Source organism: Argiope bruennichi, chromosome 9, assembly GCF_947563725.1.
Source record: "Argiope bruennichi chromosome 9, qqArgBrue1.1, whole genome shotgun sequence".
NCBI classification, from domain to species: Eukaryota; Metazoa; Arthropoda; class Arachnida; order Araneae; family Araneidae; genus Argiope; species Argiope bruennichi.
In genome coordinates this window covers 89,957,090-89,984,477 of record NC_079159.1, presented here as the reverse complement: position 1 = coordinate 89,984,477, position 27,388 = coordinate 89,957,090, and the positions used below count along the sequence as shown (strand labels likewise).

The following is a 27,388-nucleotide window of genomic DNA, read 5'->3' as shown; positions in this document are numbered from 1 at the left end:
AAATCTATCTATAACTGAGAACTTCCACTTTATTGGACCAGAAATTTTTCCAGTAAACAAATGTTATATAGATACTAAATATAATACTTAAACCGACTTATAAAGAGCTCCAAATCTCGAGTAGTTTTAGATTTCATAAATCTGGTACTGAAGCAACAGTAGGTGCTGAGCTTATTCAACATATTTTCATCTTTGCATTTCGTGTTTCCCACTGAAAAGATTAAAAAATACATGACATTAATGTGTACGTAATATTATGTGACATTATGTTAAGATGTGACATTAATGCACGCGTATAGCAGTACAGTAATGTAAAATGCATATGCCATCCACTTACAAATATAGTTAACTTACGGTCTGGTGTGAGTTAAGGGAGTGGTAACTTAGAGGCAAGATCTCGACTTCAGAATTGAAGGATTCCAAAATCAATACCCTATTCCGTACTGTTTGAGGATTAAATCTGATGTTAAGGTTTAAATATCTTTCTGTCGGCGTGGATCGGCAAAGTCGAGAGAGAATTTTAGATGAATTGCTGTCCTCAACAACGAAACACATTTCAAAATTGCGATTTCCATCCTACCATAGCTTTCGTCTTGTTCAAAATGGTAAATATGACTAAATGTAATGTAATATTTCGTATTGTAATATGACTAAATTGAACTAAAATCAATAAGAAAAATCTATTACGCCGTGTCATTGGAGGAACTGCAAGATGAAAATACACCCTACATTGGAACTGGGTATTTAATACATATCTCATGGGTACAAATGAATCCATTGTTAGACTTATATTAATGGTATTTACAAATCTCTTTTAATTCGCTTGACATCATGTAATTATAAGCAAGAGAGGTCACCTCAAACCTTTCTCTCATACTCTTTAAAAAACTTGTCTTGCCAAAGAACGCCTTGCCTGGTATTGGCGTGCAATAGTTACAAAATATTAACTTTTGGCATGAATTTAGCATTTTTACTGAATCTGTCGTGTCATAATTGGCAAGTGTTTTTGGCGATTAATACCAAGCATGCCGTTCAATAGTTACAAAATAATAACTTTTGGCATGAATTTAGCATTTTTTTGTCGTGTCATAATTGGCAAGTGTTTTTGGCGATTAATACCAGGCATGCCGTTAATAGTATCCAAAAATCGAATTTATGCTTTAGACGCGTTTTACTCAACCGATTAAAACGAAGATTTAACACTAAACTGCACTTATTGTCACAAAATTCCATATCGAATGTGATATATTCAAGTCATTGAGTTTTTGAATTTTCGCGCTTATATATTTCTGAATGTACAAACCGACAGACAATCAATCCGTTATTGGATATGGCTCAAAATTTGACAGATTTCTACGCTATAGATATTAAATCTGAGTACCGAATCTTACCTATCTAGCTTTCTTCGTTTTGTGATTATCACATTAACTTTTATTCGAACATTCGACAGACGAACGTGCTCTCAACACCATTACAGAAATCTGAAAATTTGGTGTAAAGACTCTATACCAAATTTCAACAGTCTAACTCAAAGCGCTTTTGAGTTATCTTTGCGCTTTTGAGTTATCTTTGCGACGAAAGACGCGCATTTTCTAAAACTGCTTTTCGAACTCCGGGAAGGTCTAAAATGTGGAGATTCGTTAAGATTTCGAATTCGAATTTTTTAACGATTACTTTCTCTATACTACGTATATAAGAAAGTAATCAAATGAGAGAAGAGATCTCAAATATCTTCAGTCCTAAAACTTCCCCGTTCAAAGACATTGAAAGTATAGAATCAATAAATTGCGTTATTTCTTGGAAGATGAGAAAGTATGTCAAAATTAAGCTGCTCGCATTCCCTGTTTGCCTTGTCTTCATGTCGATGCCGCCCACATGAGCTTATATAATATGTGCATGTGATAGCAAGGCTTTCGGTCGTCCAAGTAAACAAAAAGGATGTTGTTCCATACATCAAAGGAAGAAACGTACAAATCTGGAACAGCTCTAACAGAAAGGGGAAGTGGGCAGAAAAGCGCAAAGAATGACGAAAAGCATTTCCTGGGGAAATGAATTGCTGCTTGTGCTTTGAAGTGACAGTTTTGATTACAGTGTATTGAATTTTCAATTCATTTTTTTTAAAAAGAAAAGATTTAAATGGCTGCTTAATGAAATATGAATGGAAGCTATTGAAGAATTGACCACTGTTTACTAAATAATGTGCTAATTCATGAACTAAACGGACTGGAAGAGACTAGGGAATTAAAAAAAAATGTATGTTTTGATTTGTTGTCCATTAAGTAGACATTTGAATTTTTACGAAAGAGTAATGATATTTATATATGCAAATATATTTAAAAAAACAATAGATGGATTAAAATTTTTGTATTCTCACTTGATAACTACCCGACATTCTAAGACAATTTAATTTTATTTTATTTTGAAGGAGGTAAAAAGACTGCTGCATTATAGCATTGCGCTAGCCAATGCCCAATTAATTGTCCGATATATGTACAATTACGTTTGTCACGTGACGTGACATCGTATGACAATTTTACATTATAATTTTTATAAATACAGTGAGAGGGGCCAAACCAGCGCTATCAATAGGATAAAAGGTACTTTCTGTCTGTTTCCCATTTATAGATCATTATCCATAGCCAAAGGCATGTTTTCTATGAAAAATAAAAAGAAATTAGTTAAAAAAATTCCCCTATTAAATACAATTTAAAGGGGAATTTTAAAAAAATTATCATGTACAAAGCATTCGATATTTTTCTAAAGTAATCAATCAAGTAAGCTCTATATGAGAATGAAAGGGTAATTTTCGAAGGAATTTGTTATAAAGCAGTATAGATAAAAAATAATATTTAATAATATTTAATAATAATATTTAATAATATATAATAAAATAATATATTTTCCCTTGATTTTGTTTGTGATACCATTGTTGATAACTTTGTTTCAAAAGTTTTTTTTGTATCGTTCATATTCTTGTTTGCTTTATATTTTTTAAAAAAATTCGGTATACCGTATTAAATTGTACATTGGAATTCCAATTTCTGTGAATGTTAATAATTATTCAATAAAGGTTGGTCATAGTTTGTAACTTCATCAAATTCTTATTATAACTATACAATCAATGAAATCATTGTTGTTATCTTCAATTAATTAATTGATAGCCAAGCTGTATTCTAACTACTAAAAAATACAATTAGAAATATATTACATGTTTATTATTTTGTTTTCTTTAGTACTAAAAAAATACAGTTAGAAATATTATTACATGTTTATTAATTTTTTTTCGACAGTGTGAATTCAATTTAAAAAGTTAATTTCTTGCAATTACGTTATAAAACGTATTATTTCCATAAAATTTTGACAAAATTTTTAGGGCATTTAATTTATTTTTATAAAAATTATTTCAATCACATTTTTATGAACATTTAATTTTAAATATTTAGAGATATAAATATAATTTAACCCATTCATTATTGATACTCAAAAAATACTGTAACATTGTAATTGATAATTTCTACCAATCATATTGATATTATAGTTTTTTTTCATGCAACATTTTCTGACTCACATTTTTTTACTATTCTTTTTGCAACCATTATATTCTTTGATACTAAAATACCAATTATTATTTTATTAAAGTTTAGACAAATGCTATAAAATCGTCTGCCTTGAATGATTATTACTTCAATCTTTTTTAATTATATTTGTGTTGTAACTTTTTAGAAAATAAAAGCTGTTTAAAAAAAACGAAATGCTTTCCGAAAAAAAGGTTAAAAATATATTTTTAGAATCACTCATTTCGTTATTTCTTTTATGATATAAAAACGTTTCCTAAAACGTTTTAAATGTATTGAAATGGAACAATAATCAGAACAAATATCTTTTTGTGTGTATTAGGTTTTTAAAGATGGCAACTATTATTTGTTTCGCCACCTCGCCAGCTGCAAACGATGTCTTCCGAACTCAGAAGGGCTTCTGAAGGATATAGAGGAACATTCTTCGGTAAGTGAAGTTCTAGAAGTGCTAATGTTTGTTCGGAGAAGAAGAGGTTAGATCCATTTTTCTTCATCTGTAGTAGTTGGGTCGAAACTAGTAAGAGACTGGAAAAGAAAAGTAGCGTTTTTTTTTGTTTATTTAGTTCAAGAACTAAAACAGAAATAAGAATATCTCCAAAGCTTAGTATTTAGTCCATTTTTTTTAATGTTTGAATTCGAAATTTTTCAGAAAAGAAATTCTTAGCCCCCACCATTTTTGAATTTGGGTTAAATTAAATATGGTCACTTTTTTAAGATAACAGTTCATTAACGAACAATTCGAATTACCATAATTTAGATCATACTTAGTTAATTTTATGATTTCATAAAAAAATTCTAAATAATAGTTTAATTCAATATACCATGATTTTGGTCAATTGCCCAAGTTTGAAAAATAATTTCATTTTATACTTCAATAGTTAGAAATATCATCATCCTTTATAATAAAAAACAAAATATTTTCTTGGTGATTTTTCAAATTATTTTACTAGTGTTCACTAACAATATATAGGCTGGGATAAAGGAAATTTAGTTTGAAAGTACAAGTTTGTGGAATTATTACACGAATGACAACTCTTCAAGATTATAAATCACGTATTCTGTAGGACTGAAAGTCGTTCTTACTGTAATTAGTGATAATTTATAGCTAGTGATTATTAGTTAGCCTGTGGGTCCAGCAAATGAAAGATTAAGTTTACTTTACTACAAGAAATAAATTTTTACTATGAAAATATATTTTCTTTACAGAAATATTCATTGATTAAGTTTGCAACTTTCGCTTAAACGTATTATTTTTCAGTTATTATTACTCTATAACCTTTTTTTTTATTAAGATAAGACGATCTTGAACTATTTCCTGAATTTATTATACGATATTGTTTAAGCTAGTCGTATTACAGAAATTAGAATAAAAAGACTAAAGTTGTCTTCATTGTAATTTATTTTGTTGAAACATTCCTAAATGAATATTTTTATTTTCTATGATTATATTTATGCAGTGTTCACAAATTAATGTTTTCAATTTATGTTTGTTTCCCCTTTCTTTTGCATTTTGTAAAACAATAAAAGAATAACAGATAATGAATAGAGACTCGGCCTTTTCTTATTTACTTTAGTTATTAAAATTGTTATGCTATATTTACGTTTTCATAAATGCTATTCGTATCTTAGAATTAAAAAAGGATTATTTCACAGCTGTTTTTCCAGCACATTCGTGTCTTTCAATGCAGGTGGTAGTTTGTAAGATTTAAAACGAGAATGAATAACTACGTCTTCGCTGTTGATATCAGAATCTTCTTACTTTACTTTGATTTTGTTACTAAGAGGTAGTTTCAGAGATTAAATTAACGTTACACTTATTTCTTTAATAAATTTCAAGTTACAAACCACATTAAATACCAAATTGTAATTAGTGTTGCAATGAAATGATTTCATAATGGTGATAGCTTTTATCTATTTTGGTCTAGCATATTTGATCAGGTCACGAATTAAGGATGATATAAGGCGAGTGCGGCATGATTCGTTTATTATAACTTCTTTGGAGTGTCTATATAGTGTCTAGTTTTGAAGACTGTTTTGTCTTCCATATACAGCAGTAGATTTGGTTTCTTGAAGAATTTCAAAGGGTACTAATTATGTTTAGCCTTAAAGTTCAATTAAGAAAACCACCATTTCTTCATTCAATACACAGAAGAACCAATCGAACCTTTTGATTTTAGAGCATTAATTGTCCTTCTGGGAATTCCAGAAATTACAGCAATAGTGCTAAAAATATGTGATGTAAGCAAGAAAAGTGAAAATTTAACAGTATTTGAGGAATTTTAAAAGATGCAAGAATATTGTTACGAATTTTCCCCGGGGTGGTTTGGATAGTGGAAGTTATATGGTGTGAAGAACGCTCAATCACCAGGCGGCAGTAGAAAATAAAAACAACGACGTTTATTTACACGAAGACACACAGGACAGCACAAAGACGACAACTATATACAGCACAGAAGATGATTATCTTCACCCGAGACGTGCAGCATACAACAGATTCTACTGCAGACAGTAGAACACAGCTTAGTTCAGCACTAGCTTCACTCCGTCGCTGCTCCGCTTATCTCTGGAAGGCCAGTTCTTTTCCGTCGGTTCCGACTACGACGACGATCTGGTTCACCACGACGACTACTCTTTCGCTTCCGACTACTCTTCGACTCCACTGGTTCGCGACTACTCGGCAGCGGCAGGACTGCTTCCTTTTATACGCATCAGGAGGCGGGGCTAGAAGCCACTCAAACAATCAGGAACGTTTGAGGCGTAACTCGGTTCCTACTGGACGGATCGGGAAAATTCTCGATGTTTCGGGTATAATCTAGTTTGGCGCCAAAGTCGCCAAATGGTCGTCAAGTTTGTCGCCAAGCTTTGGGACCTCCCATGGAACCAACTATGCTGGAAAGCCGCATCACAGATTCGTAACAATATTATACCCAAAACAAATATAATACACGTAGCAATAAGACTCCGCAAAACAATAAAACTCTGGAATTTAATGAATTTTGAGAATGAGAAAAAGGAAAAGCAATTAAACTACTATAACAAGTTAAGTATCAGGCGAAAACTACGGTGACATAAAACTATTTACACTAAGGTTAGATAAAATAAAAACCTTGACCAAAATATACATTTAAATAAACAGAAAAGCAACACAGCCAACCGAAGTGGCACTCCGAAACCTTTTTGTATATTCTTTAATAAATGTATCATTCCTTCTTCCCTCCTCGACTTCGGAACTGGAGGGTTTCAGGTTCGGGACCCGATTCCACCGAAGAACCGTCGTACAAGGGGGTCTATTGCACGTTAAATCCGTCATGACCAAGCATCCTCCCACTGGTGTGGTGTGGTGTGAAGAGGGGGGTGCCAGCTCAGGTGTCGTCCTCGTCATCTGGCCGCGGTTCAAAAGTACGAGGTCCGTCCCAAAAAAGCCCTAGTGTTGCTTTAAAACGGGATGTTAATATAACTAAACTAAACTCGAAAAAAAAAGCGTTTAAAATACTAAATACGTTAAAAATAAAAGGATTTTTTTATCATGACGTTTAACTTTTAGGAGTTTTAAAAAGTTATGGGGAAAACACTATGAATTTTATTAGAATTAGATATCCGATAAATAAACAAATCAATTAAATGAAAAGTAAAGTTGCTATGGGTTTCGAGCTGGAATATTTTATTGCAAAATATTTTAGCATCTGGCTTTCTGAAATTACAGGAATTGTGAAATCATGAATTTGATCATATACAGCATTATCAAACCTCGGAGATCACAAATATATAAAAGCATCTTTTAAATAATTAATTCAAACTTATTTCTTTAATTTTTCTTAAAATGAATGTAAACAAATCTCACTTTTGTCCCTTTTTTATTTTGGCATCAGAGTGATGGTTCATTTTTGATAGTCTTGAATGTTTGATTATAAAAAGGAACATAATAAATATCAAACTAAAAAGCACTTTTTTTCTATTTATGCTTCAACAATCCCGGAATCTATGTTTGTGCATGAAACACCTGAAAATGTTCATATCGTTGTCTATACGTTTTTCTTCACTGAAATAACACAGCAAATCTGTGACAAAAAATAATTTGTTGAGTATTAAGCAAAATATTATAGACTAATTTTTAAAAATTTTATTACGGTAAAGCAGGATCGAGACATAACCACAAAGATAAAAAAATTTTTAATTCTTTTTTGGAAACACAGCGTGATCTGCATTATTTCGGAAACAATGAAAAATAAAAAGCCTTTTCAAATTTTCTGGACGCGTTTATTTAATCAGATGCCCGTTCGTCTGGATCTTTCTGTGTGATGTACGGCTTCCTCGGTTTAAGAGGAGCAAAAATGTAAGAACGTATATCAAAGTGGAAAAAGAATTGGTGATTGATATTTTACTGCCTTTATAGAAATATTTAATTTCTGCTGAGAGAATAAGGCGAAGAATATTACAAAATTTGCTTCCTTTTTTTATTGAACAGATTTTCAGTAACATTTGCAGAAATCTTACTAAAATATGCCGTTTTGTGATACCGCATTAGTTATAAACTAACTTCGCAATTCTCCATAATACATTATTTCTAATTAACACATTAAGTGACAACACACATAAAAGCGTTTAAAATTTTGCAAGATAAAATCGCACATCAGTTTCGTATCGCATTATGATTTGTTTGGAATTATGGTACTTAGAAAATTTCCAACTTACTTCATTTAATAATTTCTTTAAAATAAACGAATAAATAAAAATAAAAGATAAAATAAGTAAATAAACACTTTTGGAAAGATTTTTTGAAAAATTGAACATTAAAGATAAAGAAGCCCCTTAATCAAAACAAACCCATGTTGCCAAATCTCCAAGAACAAAAGATGAACAAGAAAATGTATTCGCGACCCATTCTTTCAAGATTTAATTCTTCATCACAGAAACAAGATTTCTGATCGAAAATGAATTGCCAATATATTTATGAAAATTAATATGGAATAATTCACTTTAACCAGCTTCTCATTTTCTTCTCAATATTAATTAAATCATAAAAAAAATATCCTTCACTAGCCGCTTCTGAGGACATGCGTTCATGGGAATGAGTTCACTAAGAATAATACTAATGGTTAATTTAATCTAAGTTTACGTACAACTTGTTATTCATGATCCAGACATCAAAGGAATTTTAAGCATAAAATTGCGACAGACATTAAAGTTGAATTATTTTATTTGCTTTGCATCTGCTCTGTTTATTATGTATACGAACCTTTCGAATGGAAACAAGTTTCTCCATTAGTGCCTTGGAAATTTAATTGCCTAAGTAAGGTAACTCCAATCCATATGATACGTTGGGCAATGCAACTTCACTTTCTTATTCCTTTGCATAAACTACACAAATAATGAATTAAATTCTTCATAGTTGATTTTGAACAATGGAAGAAAAACGTGTGATTAGCGGTTTGATGAAATAATGAAAACGGCTTAATTTTCATTTAAGAAATGAAATATATTATTGAAAATGATGCTATATGCATAGTATTATTTCGGCAGATGCGTAGCTGAAAAAAAGAAAAATTTGGAATTAAATTCAATTTATTTTTCCATTGGAGAGCAGGATTTGTATGATGAAATGACCAGTGGAAAAACGCGTCCTTTTACACCGACACACAAGCGAAAAGTGTAAAAAAAAAATTCCCTCAGTGTTTTTACTAAGAGACTGGATTTCTTTGAAACGTGTCAACTTAAGAAAAGAAAAGGAATCCGTAGGTGTTAGGGATTTTTATTACTTCACTCAGAGCTTGAAAAACCAAAAGCATTAGCAATTTTTTAAAGCATGTGTTAGAAATAATTAAATAAAAAATGAGATTTGGATTAAGAAATAAAAAAATTTTTTAGAAAAAAGTTATATGGTCTATTTTAAAATAAAAAGTATTAAATTAATTAAGAAATAAATTAAACTAAGAAATGTCATTACATATATTTATATTTACCGAAATTATGGCAAATTTGCACTAAGATTGTCACTTTGCGTTTGCATAATGTTCAGAATTATCAGCGGAAAATGCCGAAATCGCACCTAATTTTTAATTAATTAAAATTCTAACAAAATTAAAATAACAATTTGAAATGATATTATTATCTTCTGTGCTAAATTTTGATGCCATAGATCAGATGTTCTGTCCTGTAAAATAACAAAGCATACATACATGCCCTCTTTTATTCTTTGTAGTGATATATAATTCTTAAAATGACACTTCAGTAACACTTTTTTTTCCAACAATAACAATATCTAGAGCTATATATATATATATATATATATATATATATAAACTCTTCGTGTACAAGTACTCCTACAGCACACAATACATCCGTGTTAAACCTCTAGTCCTATTTTAGCACTCTTAGAGTATATCGGTCACCTGGGACTGACTTAAGGCATTAAATGAAACTGAAAAGAAACAATATGATATGATTAGTTACATAGTATTTTCTTTCTAGAAGAAATGATTAGACTAGTGGCATGTGCAAGTGGTCAATAACCTGTGACTTATCTGTAACTTCTACGAAATATTCCAATTTGGGGAAACTCAAAGATTTTGAGATTAAAACTATTGATACAGTAGAACGTTGAATACAAAGGGATAAGGGATAATTCAAGTCATTCAAGTTATTAGTAGATGCAATTGCTTTTATAAAATTGACGTTTACATGTAAAAAAGTAAACATATATTACGCAATAAGACGAAATGCAGAGTTTTATGACCGTCGAATTTTGGGGGAATCCAAGGAAAATATCAAATAGGAAGTTATTGAAATTTGTCGAATTAGTAGGAAGTGACACTTGCATGAGAAAGAATATTTTAATCTGGAAACGAAAGGAACGAAAGCCATTTGGTGTGATTCGAATCTTTATCCGGTCAGAAACAATTGATTTGCACCGTGCATTTTTCTCTATACAAAATCGACATTGGTATCTTATCTTTTGGAAGCACGTAATTTTTTTTTTTTTTTTTTTTGCATTTACCGAGAAAATATTGCACTAATCATAAACTCTCACTGGAGATTTGGATAAATCTCCATGCTCAAAACTTTTTTCGTGTCCCCCTCCCCCATAAAAGACAGATTTTTATAATTATGTTTCTACACCATTTCGTGTGTATTTGGACTTCATCAAACAAAACTGACAAAGTGTATGGAATATGAATAACAAATGATATTAAAATTAGTAATAATTCGAGCATGCATTTAAATAGAAAATATGTCACTAAATACTTAGTTAATATATTATATATGTTACAGTCAATGTGGTAATAACAGGTTATCAATAATACTAACAGGTCATTATAATAATGACAGTCAATAACCGGTTATCAATAATACTAACAGGTCATTATAATAATGACAGTCAATAACCGGTTATTATTAATACTAACAGGTCATTATAATAATGACAGTCAATAACCGGTTATTATTAATACTAACCGGTCATTATTAATAATAACCAAACCGGTTAGTATTAATAATAACCGGTTATTCATATTGACTTTAACATATGTGCTAATAATAAAAGTATAACAGACTACGGATTTTAGCGTGCATCATTATAATGTTGTCATATAATTTTGATTTGTTCGATTTAGATAGGTGAAATTGGTATACAGTTCTTATACTTAATGTGAATGAAATTTTGCACCAAAAATATTAATGAAAAAAATTTATCTTCTCTGAATATATAAATTCAATTTTTTTCCCTTCTCTGTTAAAAGAAATAATTTCTCAACAAATAAAGTTTGTATCTTTTTAAACACTGTTCACTATTGTATTTTTAATTTTTAACTTCATTCATTGATTAATCATACCTATGATATGTAGCTTATAACTATGATTAAATATTAATGACTTGTTTCCATATGCTTGGCAAAAAATATCTAAAAAATTGGTAGAATACCCGGTATAATAAAAATTATATACACAATCGAGTTTTTTTTTAATACCAGTGAAGATTAAAGAAAACATTTTGTACAGTTTTCCCATTAACACTCATATTCAAGGAAAATCTGGTATGAATTTTTACTCATTTTTTTTTATTTATATTCATGTACAAAATCAATGCGGTGTAATTACTGAATATTTTACTTTTGTGTGCAAATTATCTTCAATAAAATTCATAATTGTTGTTTCACTTTGAATAAAAAAAAATCAAAATCGCTTGCTTAAAAAATATCAGAATTGTGTGATCAAAGAATAACCAGTGGAATAAGTGATGAATAACCTGTGGAAAGATTCAGCTGCAGATATCTAATTAGGCAAGCTAGGCAGCTGCCTAGAGCTGCTGGTCTTCAACGGAAAAAGATGGGGCCATATAAATAATAATCTGCCATATAAATAAATATATAAAGTACAATGTTCATGAACTATAAAATATCTGAACAATATTAAAATTTTGTTAAATATAATTAGTCTATAGATTCTTATCTGTTTTATTATGCTCAGTTAATTATTGTAATATTTACAAGCGCCAAACACCTGTTTTAATATCGAAACAAATGTGGCCGCCATGTAGTTTTGAATCATAAAAAATAAACAAACAAAACATGCATTTTTACGAAATCACTAAAGTAAATCAGCTTGAGCGGTCTCCCCAGAACTTTCTTACATATCATCTCATAAAGCTGTCACCCCTAAGAACGCCTTAAATAGCATTGGCGTTCCGTAGTTACGAAATATTAACTTTTGACTAATTTAATATTTTTACTGAATCTATCGTGTCATCTTTAGCGATTAATCCTTTTCATGCTTTAAGGGTATCCTAAAATCAAATTTGTACTTCAGAGCGTTTTTTACAACCGATAGAAACAAAAGTTTGACACAAATATACACTTGTAGTCACCAAATTACATGCCAAATTTAATATATTTAACTCATTGCATTTTTGAGTTATCGCATTTATATGTTTCTGAAAGTACAGACGAACAGACAGTCAACGCTTCATAGGATTTGGCTCAAAATTTGACAGGTGTCTACTATTTGGATGTTAAATCTGTGTATTGAATTTCATTTATCTAGCTCTCTTCGTTATGTAGTTATTGTGTTAACTTATATTCGAGCAGCTGGATAGACGGACTTCCTCTTAGATTTTACTCAAAATTTTATAGAAATCTGAAAATTTGGTATAAAGACCGGAAACCGAATTTCAACCGTCTAGTTCAAAGTGTTTTTGAATTATCTTTGTCACAGACAGACATTTTCTAAAAATGTGTTTTTCGAACTTAGGGAGATTTAAAACGTAAAAATTCTTCAAAATCTCAAATTCGATTTTTTTTTCTTTCGAAGATTGCTATACTTTCTGTATATTACGCATAAGAGAAAGAAGAAAAAAAATCAAGCTAACATCAACCATAACATATAAATTAATTTAAAAATGAAATTTGAAATGGGGAACGAAAGTGATCAATTTATTAAAAAAGGGGCTTTATGTTATGCATGTTAGAAAATTTATTGCCATTTTATAAAATCGTGTTTGTTCACACTGTTGTAGAGATATTGATATTCTCCTGTGGAACTAAACGTGAAAATCTTAGGAAGACTATTTTTTCTTACTGCTTGTCGTTCAAAAGACAAATATTTCACACTATCTGCTTCATCCGTAGGTAAGATGGGTAGCCCTCCAAACTCCATTAGAGCGAGTGAAACGTTCCATTAATGGACAAGTTCACCTCAGCGATATTTATAGAGCCACTTCAGCACTCCGGGAGCCGAAAAGCTACTTCAGGGAAAAAGAACTGCAAAATCACAGAAATACTTCACTCGTTCATTTTGATGACCCTCTATTTAATGAACAGTGGTACTTGGTAAGATTTGTCTTTTTGATTTTTTTTTCTCAGTTAGTTAAGGCTAACTTGTCTTTAATTCGTTTGCAAGAGCAGTTGAAGGTCAAAACTAATGAAACAGCCAAGTTTTTACTTGTTTAAATTTATATTTGGCTTTCAAGTTATTTGCTAAATTTATTATCGACGATAGATGTTTAAATGTATTTTTTTATCGGAAAAAGAGATTAGTGAAACATGGTCAAAAAGGGGTGTTTTTTTAAAGGGTTTTATAAAATCTCTCTTTTTTTTGTTTTTTGTTTTTTTGTTAATACATGATTTTATTCGTTTTTAGTTCTTTCAATTTTTGTCTTATAAAAAGTATAGGCGCTTCCTAACTTCAACGTCAGAAATCTTTATTATTTGCTTGCATAGCTGTCCGATTATATTTTACATTTTTCTATTAAATGTTTTACATCAATAATTCTTGAATTTCATCTTTTACATACACATTTTTATTATATATTTTCAGTGTTTATGCACTGATTTGGAAGCATATGTAAGTTCAACGATTTCCGTATATCTAATCAAAATAAAATAAGCGACAAGAGATTGTGACAACAGAGACAAGAGAGAGTGACCCGTTGAAAAGAAAATTCAAATTTATTTACTAACTCTTCACACTTTAATATTGGTACATTTTGTTTGTTTAGTTATATTAACGTCCCGTTGTAAAGCAACACTAGGGCTATTTAGGGACGAACCTCGTAATTTTGAACCGCGGTCAGATGACGAGGATGACACCTGAGCTAGTACCCCCCTCTCCACAACAGCGGGAGGACGTTTGGCCTGTTCTTCGGTGGAATAGGGTCTCGAACCTGAAACCAAACCTAACGGCTCACGAGCCAAGACCTTATCACCAAGTCATCGCTGCCCTGGCACTTTTTGAAGATGCTTGTCTAATACGTTTGCAATATCAGTTATATAAATACGAATGCAGTAAGTCAATAGAAGTATTTAAAAATTGCGGTGTCACGTATTATATCAAATTTTAATGGATGTTCATGAGTTATAAAATATTCTGATCGTAGGTTCTTTACCAATCTATATATTTAAAATAATTAGGAAAACCATCCCTAACACTGATTCTATTTCACAAATTTTTATTTTATATAAAAGCTCAATCCTTATAAATGTCACTGCCTTCTCCATTTTCGAAAAGGGGGGAGGACACTTGTAATCACAAAATCCCATACTAAATTTGATAAATTTAAGTCACTGCATTTTTGAATCTCCACATTTACATGTTTTTAAAAATACAGATCGACAGATAATCAATCCTTTATTGGATTTGCTTCAAATTTTATAGGTAACTACACTACAGATGGTAAATCTATGTACCGAAACTTATCTATCTAGCTCTCTTCGCTTTGTAGCAATCGTGTTGACTTATATTCGAACAGCCGGACAGACAAACTTTCTCGGAGCGGCTTTTCTCCAAAATTTGATAAAAATCTACAAATTTGGTATAAAGACTATATACCAAATTTGATCCATCTAAATCAAAGCGCACACAGACAGATGGACATTTTCCAAAAATGGGTTTTTCGAACTCAGAGGCCTAAAACACAGAGATTCATCAAAAGCTCGAATCAGAATTTTTCAACGATTGCTATACTTTCTATATACTAGGTATACAAGAAAGTAAAAATATTGCGATTTCTTCCAAATTAAATTTAGGAATTTATATCCTATCTAATAAACACATGTTAATCAAAGTTCATTGATTTGAAGACATTTTAACATATTCTGTGGAGACACTTTAAAAGGCTATCCGATTTCTTCGAAAACCCTTCAATGTTTCAAATTAAAACATGTAAATAAAATTAAATGAAAATGTAAAAAAATGGCTTCTACATAATTAAAGATTATGCGATTGTCAGATATCGCAAGCTGAAAGTTGTGTTATAAAAGAAAAAATGGGTAAACAATTATACAATTTAAACATTCGTACAGCCGGATAGACGGATTTCCTTTGAGCAGAATCTAATCAAAATTTATAGAAATCTGCAAACTTGGTGTAAAGACCCTATACCAGATTTCAACCGTCAACTAGAAGCGTTTTTTTAGTTATCTTTGTCACATACAGAGATAGACAGACGAATATTTTCAAAAAATGTGTTTTTCGATCTCATGGAAGTCTGAAACGTGGAGATTCAGCTAAATCTCGAGTTCGAATTTTTTGACGTTTACTATATTTCCTCAGTATAACATAAATAAGAAAGTAGAAACTTCTATTTACGATGCAAAAAGAAGAAAAAAAAAAAGATGTTTCAAAACGTTCAAAATGTTTAACCGAACATTCCAGAAGCATTCTTCACAAACTCGATTAAATAAATCGTTCAGCAGCTGCCATATCCATTTCATGTTCTCAGAAATTTCTGTTGTGCACCTAATCCCTTCCCCTATCAGTCATTCTCATTGTGGTTTCCTTTTTCTTTCAGCTCAACAAGGGCCAGACCGGATCTCCGCCGGAAAACGATATAAATGTGCTTCCGGTTTGGAAATCAGGTATCACGGGCAGAGGTGTTCGAATTTCGGTACTGGACGACGGAATTCATCCACAAAGCGAAGAAGTGGCGCAAAACTACGTGAGTCTGCCTGCTTTCAACTGAGGAAGCGCAACTTTTTTTTTTATTTGCTTTTATGTCAAGCCATGATGGATTGGCAGCATTTTCCCAGTCAGCACAGCTTTTACTCGCTCTCGTTTCTGTCGCGTTAAACGTCCTTCACAAACGGCCTTGAATGATTTTTATGATATTCGTTGACGGATTCAATCAGAGAAGTCGGCGGAATCGAGAATTATTTCTCATTCTTTATACACCAACTTTGCTTAAAATGCTTTCATTTATACGTCCTTCGGCTGTGTGTTTCAGCCTATGAATAAATACAGTTTGTCGTCGAAATGTGAGATGAAAAGAAAACTAAAGCCTCTGCATTCCCCGAAACTTCTTAAAACATGAATATGAACCATAAATAAATGAAAGAAAAAAAGGGGGAAAGATTGCATTGCGTACAAGCAATTATGATAGTTTTGATAAACACGTAACAAACAAACAAACAAATGAAAGAACAGGAATTATAAGACACATGCCGGGTTTACACTCTGCCAGTTATAAGACAACAAGTAGGCAGCGCATGCGCAGAAAGGGATTGATTTATGTTTGCCATAATTTCATAATATAGAGTCAGGCATTTCATGGCTATAAATTGCCATTTTGGCGTCCCTGAATTTTTCTTTTTCACTGCGTATCGTATTAAAATGATGGATATTTACACAAAAAAATATGATAAAATAAAATAAAAAGTTCAACATACCTAAATTTGGAAAACTATAAAAAAGAAATGGAACATTAATGAAAAAAAATCACAACCTCACATCACAAAGAGCAAAAAATGTCGGAATTAATCAACAATAAGTGATCAATTTTTTCACGCCAAAAAACCCGCCAAATTCTACAACCGCATGCGCAGTAAGAAAAAATACAATACAGTGCCTTGTAGTTGTCCCTTGGGGTCAATTACTTGCCATCGACCGAACAATATTTTTCAGCCTTTCTACGCATGCGCTGCCTAATTGCCGTCTTACAATCCGGCAATAAATTTAATTCTTCAGTGAATTTTTAATTTCATCAGTATTGCCAGATGCACAAAATAATTTAACATTTTAACCCTCTAAGGGTTCCACACGTATTTCGACGTAGCCCCATAGATGTCTTTAAAGTGCACTGCACGCATTTTAACGTAGGGTAACGAACGATGCAAATTGGTTCTGCACGGAAAATCACGTAGGGGTCATACTGAACCGAAAATGGTGTCGACGTATTTTAACGTATTTCTTTCCCCCTACAAGTTTCGACATCTTGATGAATTGGAGGGGATACAACACAATGAAGTTTTATGGCCATTTATGGATGTCGCTGGATCTGAGGGCCCGAAGATTGCTTTAGGCATAGGGCATTGTGCTGGTGTCGGCGTTAGGGAGGAACGAAAGCTCGTTCAAGAAAAGAGGAACATGAATTTTCCCCCAAATGTGTGTCCCTTAATGCTCTATGTGGACTTAGATTTAAATTGCATTTGGCTTCAATAGTATTTCTTTGATATAGCTTATTTAATCGAAATGTTGTTTTAAAGTTCCATCAAAGTATTTTTCAAAATGCAGTTTTATCCTCACTTATGATTAAACATCGCATTTAATTATTAGGAACTCGGACGGATATATTTGAAAAATCGCCCTATATATATAGTTAATACATTAAATATATTTCTCATTCTTAGTTCAACTATTTTTATAATGCAAATTTATATTTTTTACACTAATCTCTACCTCCAATTATTTTTCTTCGTTCAAAGTAAACAGATAAACTGAATTTTGTGTTTTAAAACAGTCGTAAATTTCAAAAATATAATAAAGGATATTATTATATTGTTTCTCTTTTCAGATTTACATCGTATAAAAATATCGAATTGTGTGTCCGAATTTTTATAATGCGACTCCTTTTTAAAGTTCCTTAACGAACTGAATAAAATAATTTCTTTCAAAGTCGTAAAAGAAACAACAAAAAGATCTTTTAAAAAATTATTTCTATTCTGAAAGATATTAATATTAGTTTAGTTTTTAATATTAGTTTAGTTGTTAATGATTAGTTACTAGTATTTATACCTTGATGTAGATGAAAACAAATAGCAAAATAAATTGAATCAAATGTTTGAATAATTTTGTTAGGAACATTAAGAGACTGATAACATAGTAAAAGTCTTTAACACAGCAAATTATCTTAAGATTTTTTTTCAATAATTTATCAAAGAAGATATATTTCTTAGATAAAGTAATAGATTTATAAAATCTAAAAAAAATAGGAATTTCAAAAATTCTATATTTATTTTACAGTACTTTAAAGCATTTTTTTTTTGTTAATATGCTAATGAAAATTCTTTATTAAAGCCTAAAATCTGAGTGGATAAATGAGATAGCTTTTGATGAATCTTGTGCAAAGTGCAGCAAGATTTTTAATTACATGTTTTTAAGGACGTTCTAATGCAAAATAATGCAGATAAATGCTTCAATGGTGCACGGACAATAAATTATTTTTGAATATTTAAAAGTGTAACATTCATAGTTATGCCTTGAAATCACAACCTGTTATTTACTCGTGTAAATTAAAGGATTGTACATTACTTCACTCAGATTTTGTTATGGGAGTGTTATTTATGGAACAAAATTTCATAAACTGCACACATTAGGGCAGGATCAACCTTAAAAGTTGCGGGGTCCAAACTGGAAAACAAATTTTATCAATACTTTATTATTATTATTATTATTAAAAGCAATCTAAGGATTTGCAATCAAGGTAAAGATCAATGCTATTATTTACCTCTTTACTTTCTCCTATGCATATGCTTATGAGTGCAGCGGTATCCGCATTTCTTTAGAATAGAATCAAGTATAAATTAGGTACGTCTTCCTATCCTTTTAGATTGGAGCAAAAATTCGATACATATTTGTAATAATGATGTCAAAGCAAAGAACCAAATTTCATTTATCTATTTTTTGTAATTTTAAATGATTAATCAAACACTCACGAATAGACAGACTTACGGATAATTAATCCTTTTACAAATTATATTTGAAAAATTAATATAAATCTACATTTAGATAAAATTGCATGATACATTTAACTGATCTAGTTGCTTTTGTTTTGGGGTATCATGCTCACGCATTCACGGTCAGATAGATTTCCCATCAGAAAGTTTCATCTAATATTTGAGATAAGATTACATTTAAGTTAATTGCAATTAATTTATGAAAATTGCAATACGTTGCCGTACGAGACAGAAAGAATTTAAAAGTTATCCCAAATGCTTTGCATGGAATGATTCCAAGGGTACATGCTCTGCCTTTTTAACCCTAGCTATTGAATTGAGAGGAGATCAAAAGAGGTTAATAAAGGGATTTACATGGTTGAAAAAAAGGGATAAGCCATATCCAGTATGCTGTATTAATCTGAAATTGGAGAAACAATTGTTTGTTTTTTAAGTCAATTATATAAATAAATACTTGTTATGCAAATTTTGCAAACATTTTAACAAGTTTCTAAAAAAGGCTGAATTTTTTAATCTACGTTATTACTTTTAAATATTACACATTTTTAATTCTTAATCTGCTTTTTAATGTTTTTAAAAGTTGCATTTAGTTTCCATGCATGTTTCTTAATACATTTAAAATCCAGTGTTTATTGCTTTTAGAATGTCAAATGTGTTTAACTTTTAAATTCTCAGTCCACATTACAATATTTTCATAGTTCGGTGATAAAAGAATTTTTTTTAAATGTTCCTTTTGTATAAAATTCTATTTAATCGGATTTTTTTTTCTGTGGTGAACATTTACTTTAAATAAATAAATATATAAAAGTCCACTGACTATGTTACAAACCTTGGATACTTTCAAATCCGCTAATAACTAGATTTCCGAATGATTTCAAAATTTCACCCATGTATATATATAATTCCAATCAGCGCCAACTTCAACCACAAGACCAATTTCATTAATCTTTGCTTTATATGAGAGCTTATAAGCATAGATACATCATAAAAGATCGCATGTCCCTCATCACCTTCCTTCAAGAAAAATATTATATATATATATATATATATATATATATATATATATATATATATATATATATATATATATATATATATATATATATATATATATATATCTTCGCTATATATTCACTAGATTCGCCACATGGCGGCAATTTAAAATTATTTCCAAAACCTTTCGGTGCTTAAGCTGCTCCAACCGATTCTGCCAATTTTTATTTCATATTAAAACTTTTGTCCATTAGATATGTCATCGATGGTCGCTTGCTCTCTATGATTTCCCAATTTCAAAATAATAATAATAATAATAAACGTCTGTGGATGATATTGTGGGTGGATACTATTTGTTTTCTTTCAGCATTTCTTTATAATTCCGTTTCTCTGAGTGCTGGAAAATATATGAATATAGAATTTCTGAAACTTGCGAATAAATTTTTTACATCAAATTTTGGTGATAAATTTGCAAAAACCAGGTGTGTGATACGTGCAATTTTTAAATATCGTACAGTAGGAGATATCTTGAATTAATAAGTTTAAAACTGCTTGAATGAAAAGTATCAAACTAGTTTTTCAGATTGGACGAAAATTAGAAAAAAGAATATTTATGTAAATTGTATTTTTTAAAAGAAAATTTTAAACATTATAAACGTATTGAAATTATGAGTAATAATATACTCCTGCATAATATCTTAAAAGAATTGTTTGTTTGTTTTAGCTGCCTTTGAATGTTTTTGAAAATGACAATTTCATTGAATGTGAACACAAAATGGTGGAAATAGATGAGGGAAAAAATAGAAATAAATGTTGATTGTTTTAAATTTCACTAACTCTTTAAAATCACTAGAACAGTATACAACTTCAAAAATAAATTCTAAATAAAAACATTTGATGTGCATTTACACTGGCACAATTTATAAGGTTTTAAATTGTATATTTCATTATTTTGAATCATTTAAAAACGAAGATGTCATTATTTTTCAATAAAAAATAATGATTATAAACAATATTGAATTCTGATAAAACTGCTACGAGATGTTTCAGGGCCTAGATAACTAATACCTAGGTATAGTTATCCAGGCCTAGGTGCCATTTCTTCTAAAATATAATACATGAGCTCTTTATTGTTATTTATACATTTCAGATTAACAGAACTATTTATGATTAGTTCTAATTTTAGACATATGCTACCGCGTTGCAAATGTTATTGCTCGATACAAAAATATTACAATGATTTATTTAAAAGAATAATAAGGAAATATGAAGAAAATTTTATCCTACATTGATTGCTCTCTCTCACTTTATATATATATATATATATATATATATATATATATATATATATATATATATATATAATGAAATGAGATCGAATATATAATGAAATTTTTGTTCAACGATTCTGCTGTACAACGATTCGCAAAGTGTTATTTCAGCGATCGGGGTTAAAAAGAAACAGAAGTCTTCCCATTCACTATTCTTAGAAACCCTCTGATTTTTGTAGCCGTACAAAATAAAGGAAAGCAATAAAATTTGACTTGAATGAGCGGTAACTTGTTCCTATCCTTAGGGACTCTTGACCCCACATGACGTTTGGGGGAAAGCAAAAATTCGGCTAACACTTTCAGTGCATCTCGTTTGGAAAACCGGTGCGCTTTTACGATACATTACTAGTCTGGTGTCTCTCGCTTTTCAGAAGTTTCACACGTAAAATGAAACCACCCAGAGGGTTAAAACTGTTTTGTTATTCCGAGATATAAAGATATGTTTTTCCAATTGATTAGAATATATTTTGCAAGTGAATTTCATTTTTAAAGTAATTTTGAAATAAAATATAGAATTTATATAGAAAAAAAAATGAAATTGTATAGTAAAACCATGTGATGAACTTAAAAATAACAGGAAGATGAGTAAAATTATATGGTAAATATTCTAGTATTTACAAATTTTTTTTATTTCTTTTTGGAAACTATTAAAATTATTTTAAAATAAATTTTAAAAAATTAACTTTCGTTTTATTAACTTTCTCATATCGATATCATACTGATATAATTTAACTATCTCTTTAATCTGTTATTTAAAATTTTAAAAAATTTCATTAAAATATTTTGAAAATATTGATGCAATCTTAAACAAATTTTATTAATTGTATTTATCTCTCTCATTTTTATTGTTTAACAAGTCTTTTTGAATCCGAAAATTTTTATAGGAAATATGATGTTAATTTTCATATGAAAAGCCATTTTGAAATCATTGAAAATTTTCTAGGGACAAAATAGATTATACAGTATTACTGTTCGGTTCAGTATCATGAGACGACCAGACCACTTTTCGATGATTCTATCTCACTAAGGGGTGAGACACGGAAAGATGTGCGCATTGCTGGAATTTACTTTATTGTTATATGTAAACATCTCCTCCTTTCATCTTTCCTGTCGAATTTAACCTATCTTAACGTATGCGCAAAAGCACGCAGGATTCTTAATTCCGTTGACAAACAATATCTATAATGGTCTATAATGCATAGTGAGGTAAACATCACATACTTTTGGACACATACTTTCGAACCAAATTTGGTTCAAAATTACTTTTTGGATAGTAGTTGCTAATTTAGGAAAGTTTTTTTTAAATGTTAATTAAGTGTTTAATTAAAAATTCATTGAAATTTTAACAACTTTCCCCAGTTCTATCTTCGCCGATACATTACCTTAAAATAAAAAAAAAAATTAGTTTTTTAGTAATAACAATTTTATTTCTGTACAATTTTGCTCAAATTTTCAAAAAAATAAACAATAACACTTTTATTTGTACTTTAATTAGTACTTTTATTAGTTACTTTAACAGTAACACTTTTTATTGCTTTAAAAATTGTGTTTATAATTTGCAACGATTTTACATTTTTTTTTTATCGTCTTGTTCTTCTAACAATTTCTTTTATTTCAAACATCACAAAATTGGCAACTGTCAGCATTGTCTTCCAGAAATTAATACGACTTTGCAACGTAAAGAAAGTAATTCATAAATGAACAGAAACGGCAATATATTCAAATCAAGTCAGACATTCTGAAACATTTAGAAAAATGTTTCTGAATAGCAAGCATAGTTCAATGACACATTCAAGTTTCAAATTCTTCTTGGCAATATCTAAGATATGATCCCTCCACGCTAAATGACGTCATATTTTTACTTTTTCTCTTTAGCCATCTTTCTTAATTGCATATACAAGTGATACCTAAGAAATTTTTTTCTTCCTCTAACACTGAATTATTTATTTCTGAGATGGATGATCAAAGTTAAGTTCATGTCGCGTAAATTTCTTAAGTGTGTTTCTGATCGCCAGATCGATAAAGACTGTTCTGCTAAGGGGAAAACCAAGTAAATTTCTCGAAATGTTGTTGATAACTCTACATTCCCATCTTTTAGCAGACTTCTTATCAGGGTTTTATGCAGAAATGATGTTCGTTTTTTAGATTTAGTTTTGAATATGATGTATATAAATGGGGAAAAAGTAATTTAGAAGGCTATATTTCGAAGAATTTTTATCGAAATTGCTATTCAAACTTTTCAAAATTTGGCTGTTCAAATTTCATTGCTTGACTGTAATAAATGATGTGGTTACGATTTTTAATTCGAATTGTATTATAATTTAAAACAGAATCTCTTATTTTGTTGGAAACCCAAATGGGATGATTCAGAAAATTATTGAGAAAAATCTCGCAGAATATCGATTTTGTTGATTAATATAAGCAACAAGCAAGTATATTTATATCAGCAAAAAATAATAAGAATGTTATAGTGTTTAACCCTTTGAAGTACAGAACATAAAGCTACTGAAATTCAGTAGCTTTAATTAAAGCTTTAATAAAATCAAATACATTATAAGGAAATGGAAATGACAATGAATTAATTATTGTCAATTGCATTTAATTTAGTGGATATCTTTATTGAAGCCACAGTGCCAAATCTTAGCTACATACACAACTGAGAAAGAATAAAAGGGTAGGTGGACTTAAAGGAAACCATTATGTCTCCAAGAGTTAAAGATTTCAAAAAAAATTATCCTGATAATTTGTACTGAATTTTCCTCTAATTATCCATTATTTATGCTTCTTTTTGGTATTTATTTTCTAACTTAGGAAAGTGATGTATTTAGGCATTTTTTGGCCATATGTTGTAAACATTATGAGGACCCTTTTTTAACCATTTGGACAATTTAGTTTCCTATTCCAACATATTCTAAATTTAATTGGCAAGTTGACGATTTATTTCAAGTTTTTTTTTTAATTTGAATAATTCCGTGAAATTATGTTTTCTTATTTATTTATTATAAATCGCTACTACACATGTTTCTCATTTCATAGAATTATACCATTTAAGTAGACGATTTTTACTAATAATATAATTAATTAAACTTATAGAAATTTGATACATTATAGTTAACAAAATATTGATATTATCCTAATATTATATTATTTAGAATTTCAAACTACTACAGATTTATTTATTTGCCAGTTAGACTTAACATTTTCTTTTGTAATTTACGTGGTTGTGTCCTTCTTTCTCTATGTCGAACAACTTTAAGAGGTTTCCTAGTTGGAAGCCATTTTTACTTTAAAAAATGTTATGTAAATAGTTTGAGATAGTGTTTTCCCCCTTCAAAAGGACTTAAACGGAAAATATTTAGAATCTTTACAACAACTAAGATATATCAAAGCAAATAATAACAATAATAATAATTATAAATAAATAAAATTAAAAAAAATATCGCCAGAATTTTGGCTAATTTCTTCATATTAAATAAATGGCTAAAAATATAGACGATATGACTTCTGCGTTAAAAAAGCAACTAAATATTCAAGATTGTGGATAAAATCAGTTTTATAGAAAGCATCACTGATTAAAAGATATTGAAATTATTTATAAATTAATTAAGAAATTGCAGCTAATGTTTCTAACTGGAATATTTACAGTTTCTCATCGGTGAATCCATCAACAGCATTTATAATTCTTTACAAAACTTTGATTATTCTTAATTTTTTTATTATTCAAAAAATTATAAAGAAGATAATGCTTGAATCATAAAATAGACTTTAAAGATAGGTAAAAATTACCGAAACAAATCCTGTTTACAAAAGAGTAAGTATAGAATCGCAACAAAAAGAATAACAAAAACATATGCTTTTGCCAGTAAATTAGGTGGAAAAAGACAAAATAGACCAGACGAAATAAGCAGTACAGGATCAATGAAATATAAATTTACAATAGCAAAACAATTCAGATCAATAACGGGAAATACGGTATTTATTTCCCTTTGATCGGAAGTCCCCTGTATATCATAAGTAAGTTTACTGTATATTCTAAGTATAAGTCATTAAATAAGCGCCTACAGCCATAGATATGAAATAGTGTGAAAGTGACTGGCCAAAAGTGAAATAGTCAGTGTATGTAATCAGTGCGGAAAGGCGAATGCACCGACTCGATAGTAAAGCAAAATAGATGCTAAATATAAATATTGTTACGAAATTTCCGGGGTGGATAGTGGAAATTATATGGTGTGGAGAACGCTCAATCACCAGGCAGCAGTAGAAAATAAAATACGAAGACACACAGGACAGCACAAAGACGACAACTATATACAGCACAGAAGACGATTATCTTCAGCCGAGGCGTGCAGCATACAACAGCATACACAGCAGCATACAACAGATTCTACTGCAGACAGTAGCACACAGCTTAGTTCAGCACTAGCTTCACTCCGTCGCTGCTCCGCTTATCCCTGGAAGGCCAGTTCTTTACCGTCGGTTCCGACTACGACGACTCCACTGGTCCAAGACCACTCTTCTCTGTCGCTTTCGACTACTCAATTCACCACTGGTTCACCACTCAATTCACCATCACTCCCCGGAAGCTGCAGCTCCTTTTATAGGTCTTAGGAGGCGGGGCTAGAAGCCTCTCAACCAATCAGGAACGTTCGAGGCGTATCTCCGTTCCTACTGGACGGATAGGGAAAATTCTCGATGTTTCGGGTATAATCTATTTTGGCGCCAAAGTCACCAAATTCGTCGCCAAGTTTGTCGCCAAGTTCTGGGACCTCCTATGGAACCAACTATGCTGGGAAGCAGCATCACAGGTTCGCAACAATATTAAAGCTATAGTGGGTTTTGCATGCTTACTAATAGAAAGTGCATACACAATAATTTATTTTTATATACAAACCAGCTGATATATCCGGCGTTGGTCAGGATTAAAATTCATTCATTCATAATATTTTTAACACAAAACTATTTTTGTATAAAATAATTATAATGTTTAAAATCTTTTATCGTCTGAAAATCTTAATTAAATTCAAATGAGAATTTCAGTTGAACCAAAGTATATTTAAAAATCAATAATACTAAATTTATCCAAATCAAAAGCTGTTCCTGATATAAATTGTTAATCATCTACTTTTAAACTTGTCTTAGTGAACTTAGAATTTTGCTAACATTCTGTTTCAAAAATAAAAAATATTTTCACAAATGTTGTATAAATTTTTTCTTAAAACCAATAAAAAATATTGCCAAAATTAAAAAAAGAGTGAGATAGAGAATGGAAATGTCAAAAAATAAAAGTACCATGATTCAAAATCCCACTATTGCCAAGCAACAGAATATATATAAATTTCCCTATTTCAAAATCATCTGCATCGATTCAATGATTTATTTACTTCGAAAAATTAATAGAAACCGATGAAAAATTGCAAAAAATAAAATTTATTATTATTGGAAAAATAACATTTTCAATTTTGAAAAAGTATACAAATAAGTTTTTTGGAATAATTTGCTTGGAGAGAAACAGCAAAATTTCATTTAATTTCCTATTAATTGAAAGTTTAATTATCTTTGTACTTCATAAATTGTCAGTATTCTTGTTTGTCTTGGCCAACTCAAGACTGAGGATGAGAAGCTTCCGGTTTGGTGGTTGGTTCTCGCCACCCAAGTGAGCACAGAAATGGTGGGGTTCGGCTGCCTCCTAGCAATGACTGAACGTGTTTCCCACGGGATGGGTTGTGCCGTGGCCGGTGATGGCCCAACCATAGTTTCGGGCAGTGTTACTATCGCGACGGTCAAGTCATTCAGATTTATCTGTGTGCCTTCGGGCAGATAGGTTAAAAAAAACACGTTAAGGTTGTTTTGTCTTCAATATTAAGGTGATGTGAAACAAACATATATATATATAGTCACAATGAATTTTCTTTTTATTTTTGATAAAATATGATACATAAAAATGTAAAAAAAATGAAAGGGAATGCATTAAACAAATTTAATAATGGTCTGTATGTGTGTGTCATAAATAATAGTTGATTAAAAGAGTGAATACAAACGCTGATAAATC

General features: G+C 30.3%; 1 protein-coding gene across 1 annotated transcript in view; it reads left to right on the top strand.

Moving 5' to 3' along the window:
* Positions 1-27,388, top strand: part of LOC129985133 (neuroendocrine convertase 1-like) — an 85,707-nt gene that overhangs the window by 12,813 nt on the left and 45,506 nt on the right. Inside the window, exons 2-4 of the mRNA XM_056095051.1 lie at positions 3,898-4,002; positions 13,196-13,396; positions 15,856-16,002. Of these exons, the coding sequence (XP_055951026.1) occupies positions 3,898-4,002; positions 13,196-13,396; positions 15,856-16,002 (453 nt within the window). The remainder of the gene's footprint in view (positions 1-3,897; positions 4,003-13,195; positions 13,397-15,855; positions 16,003-27,388) is intronic.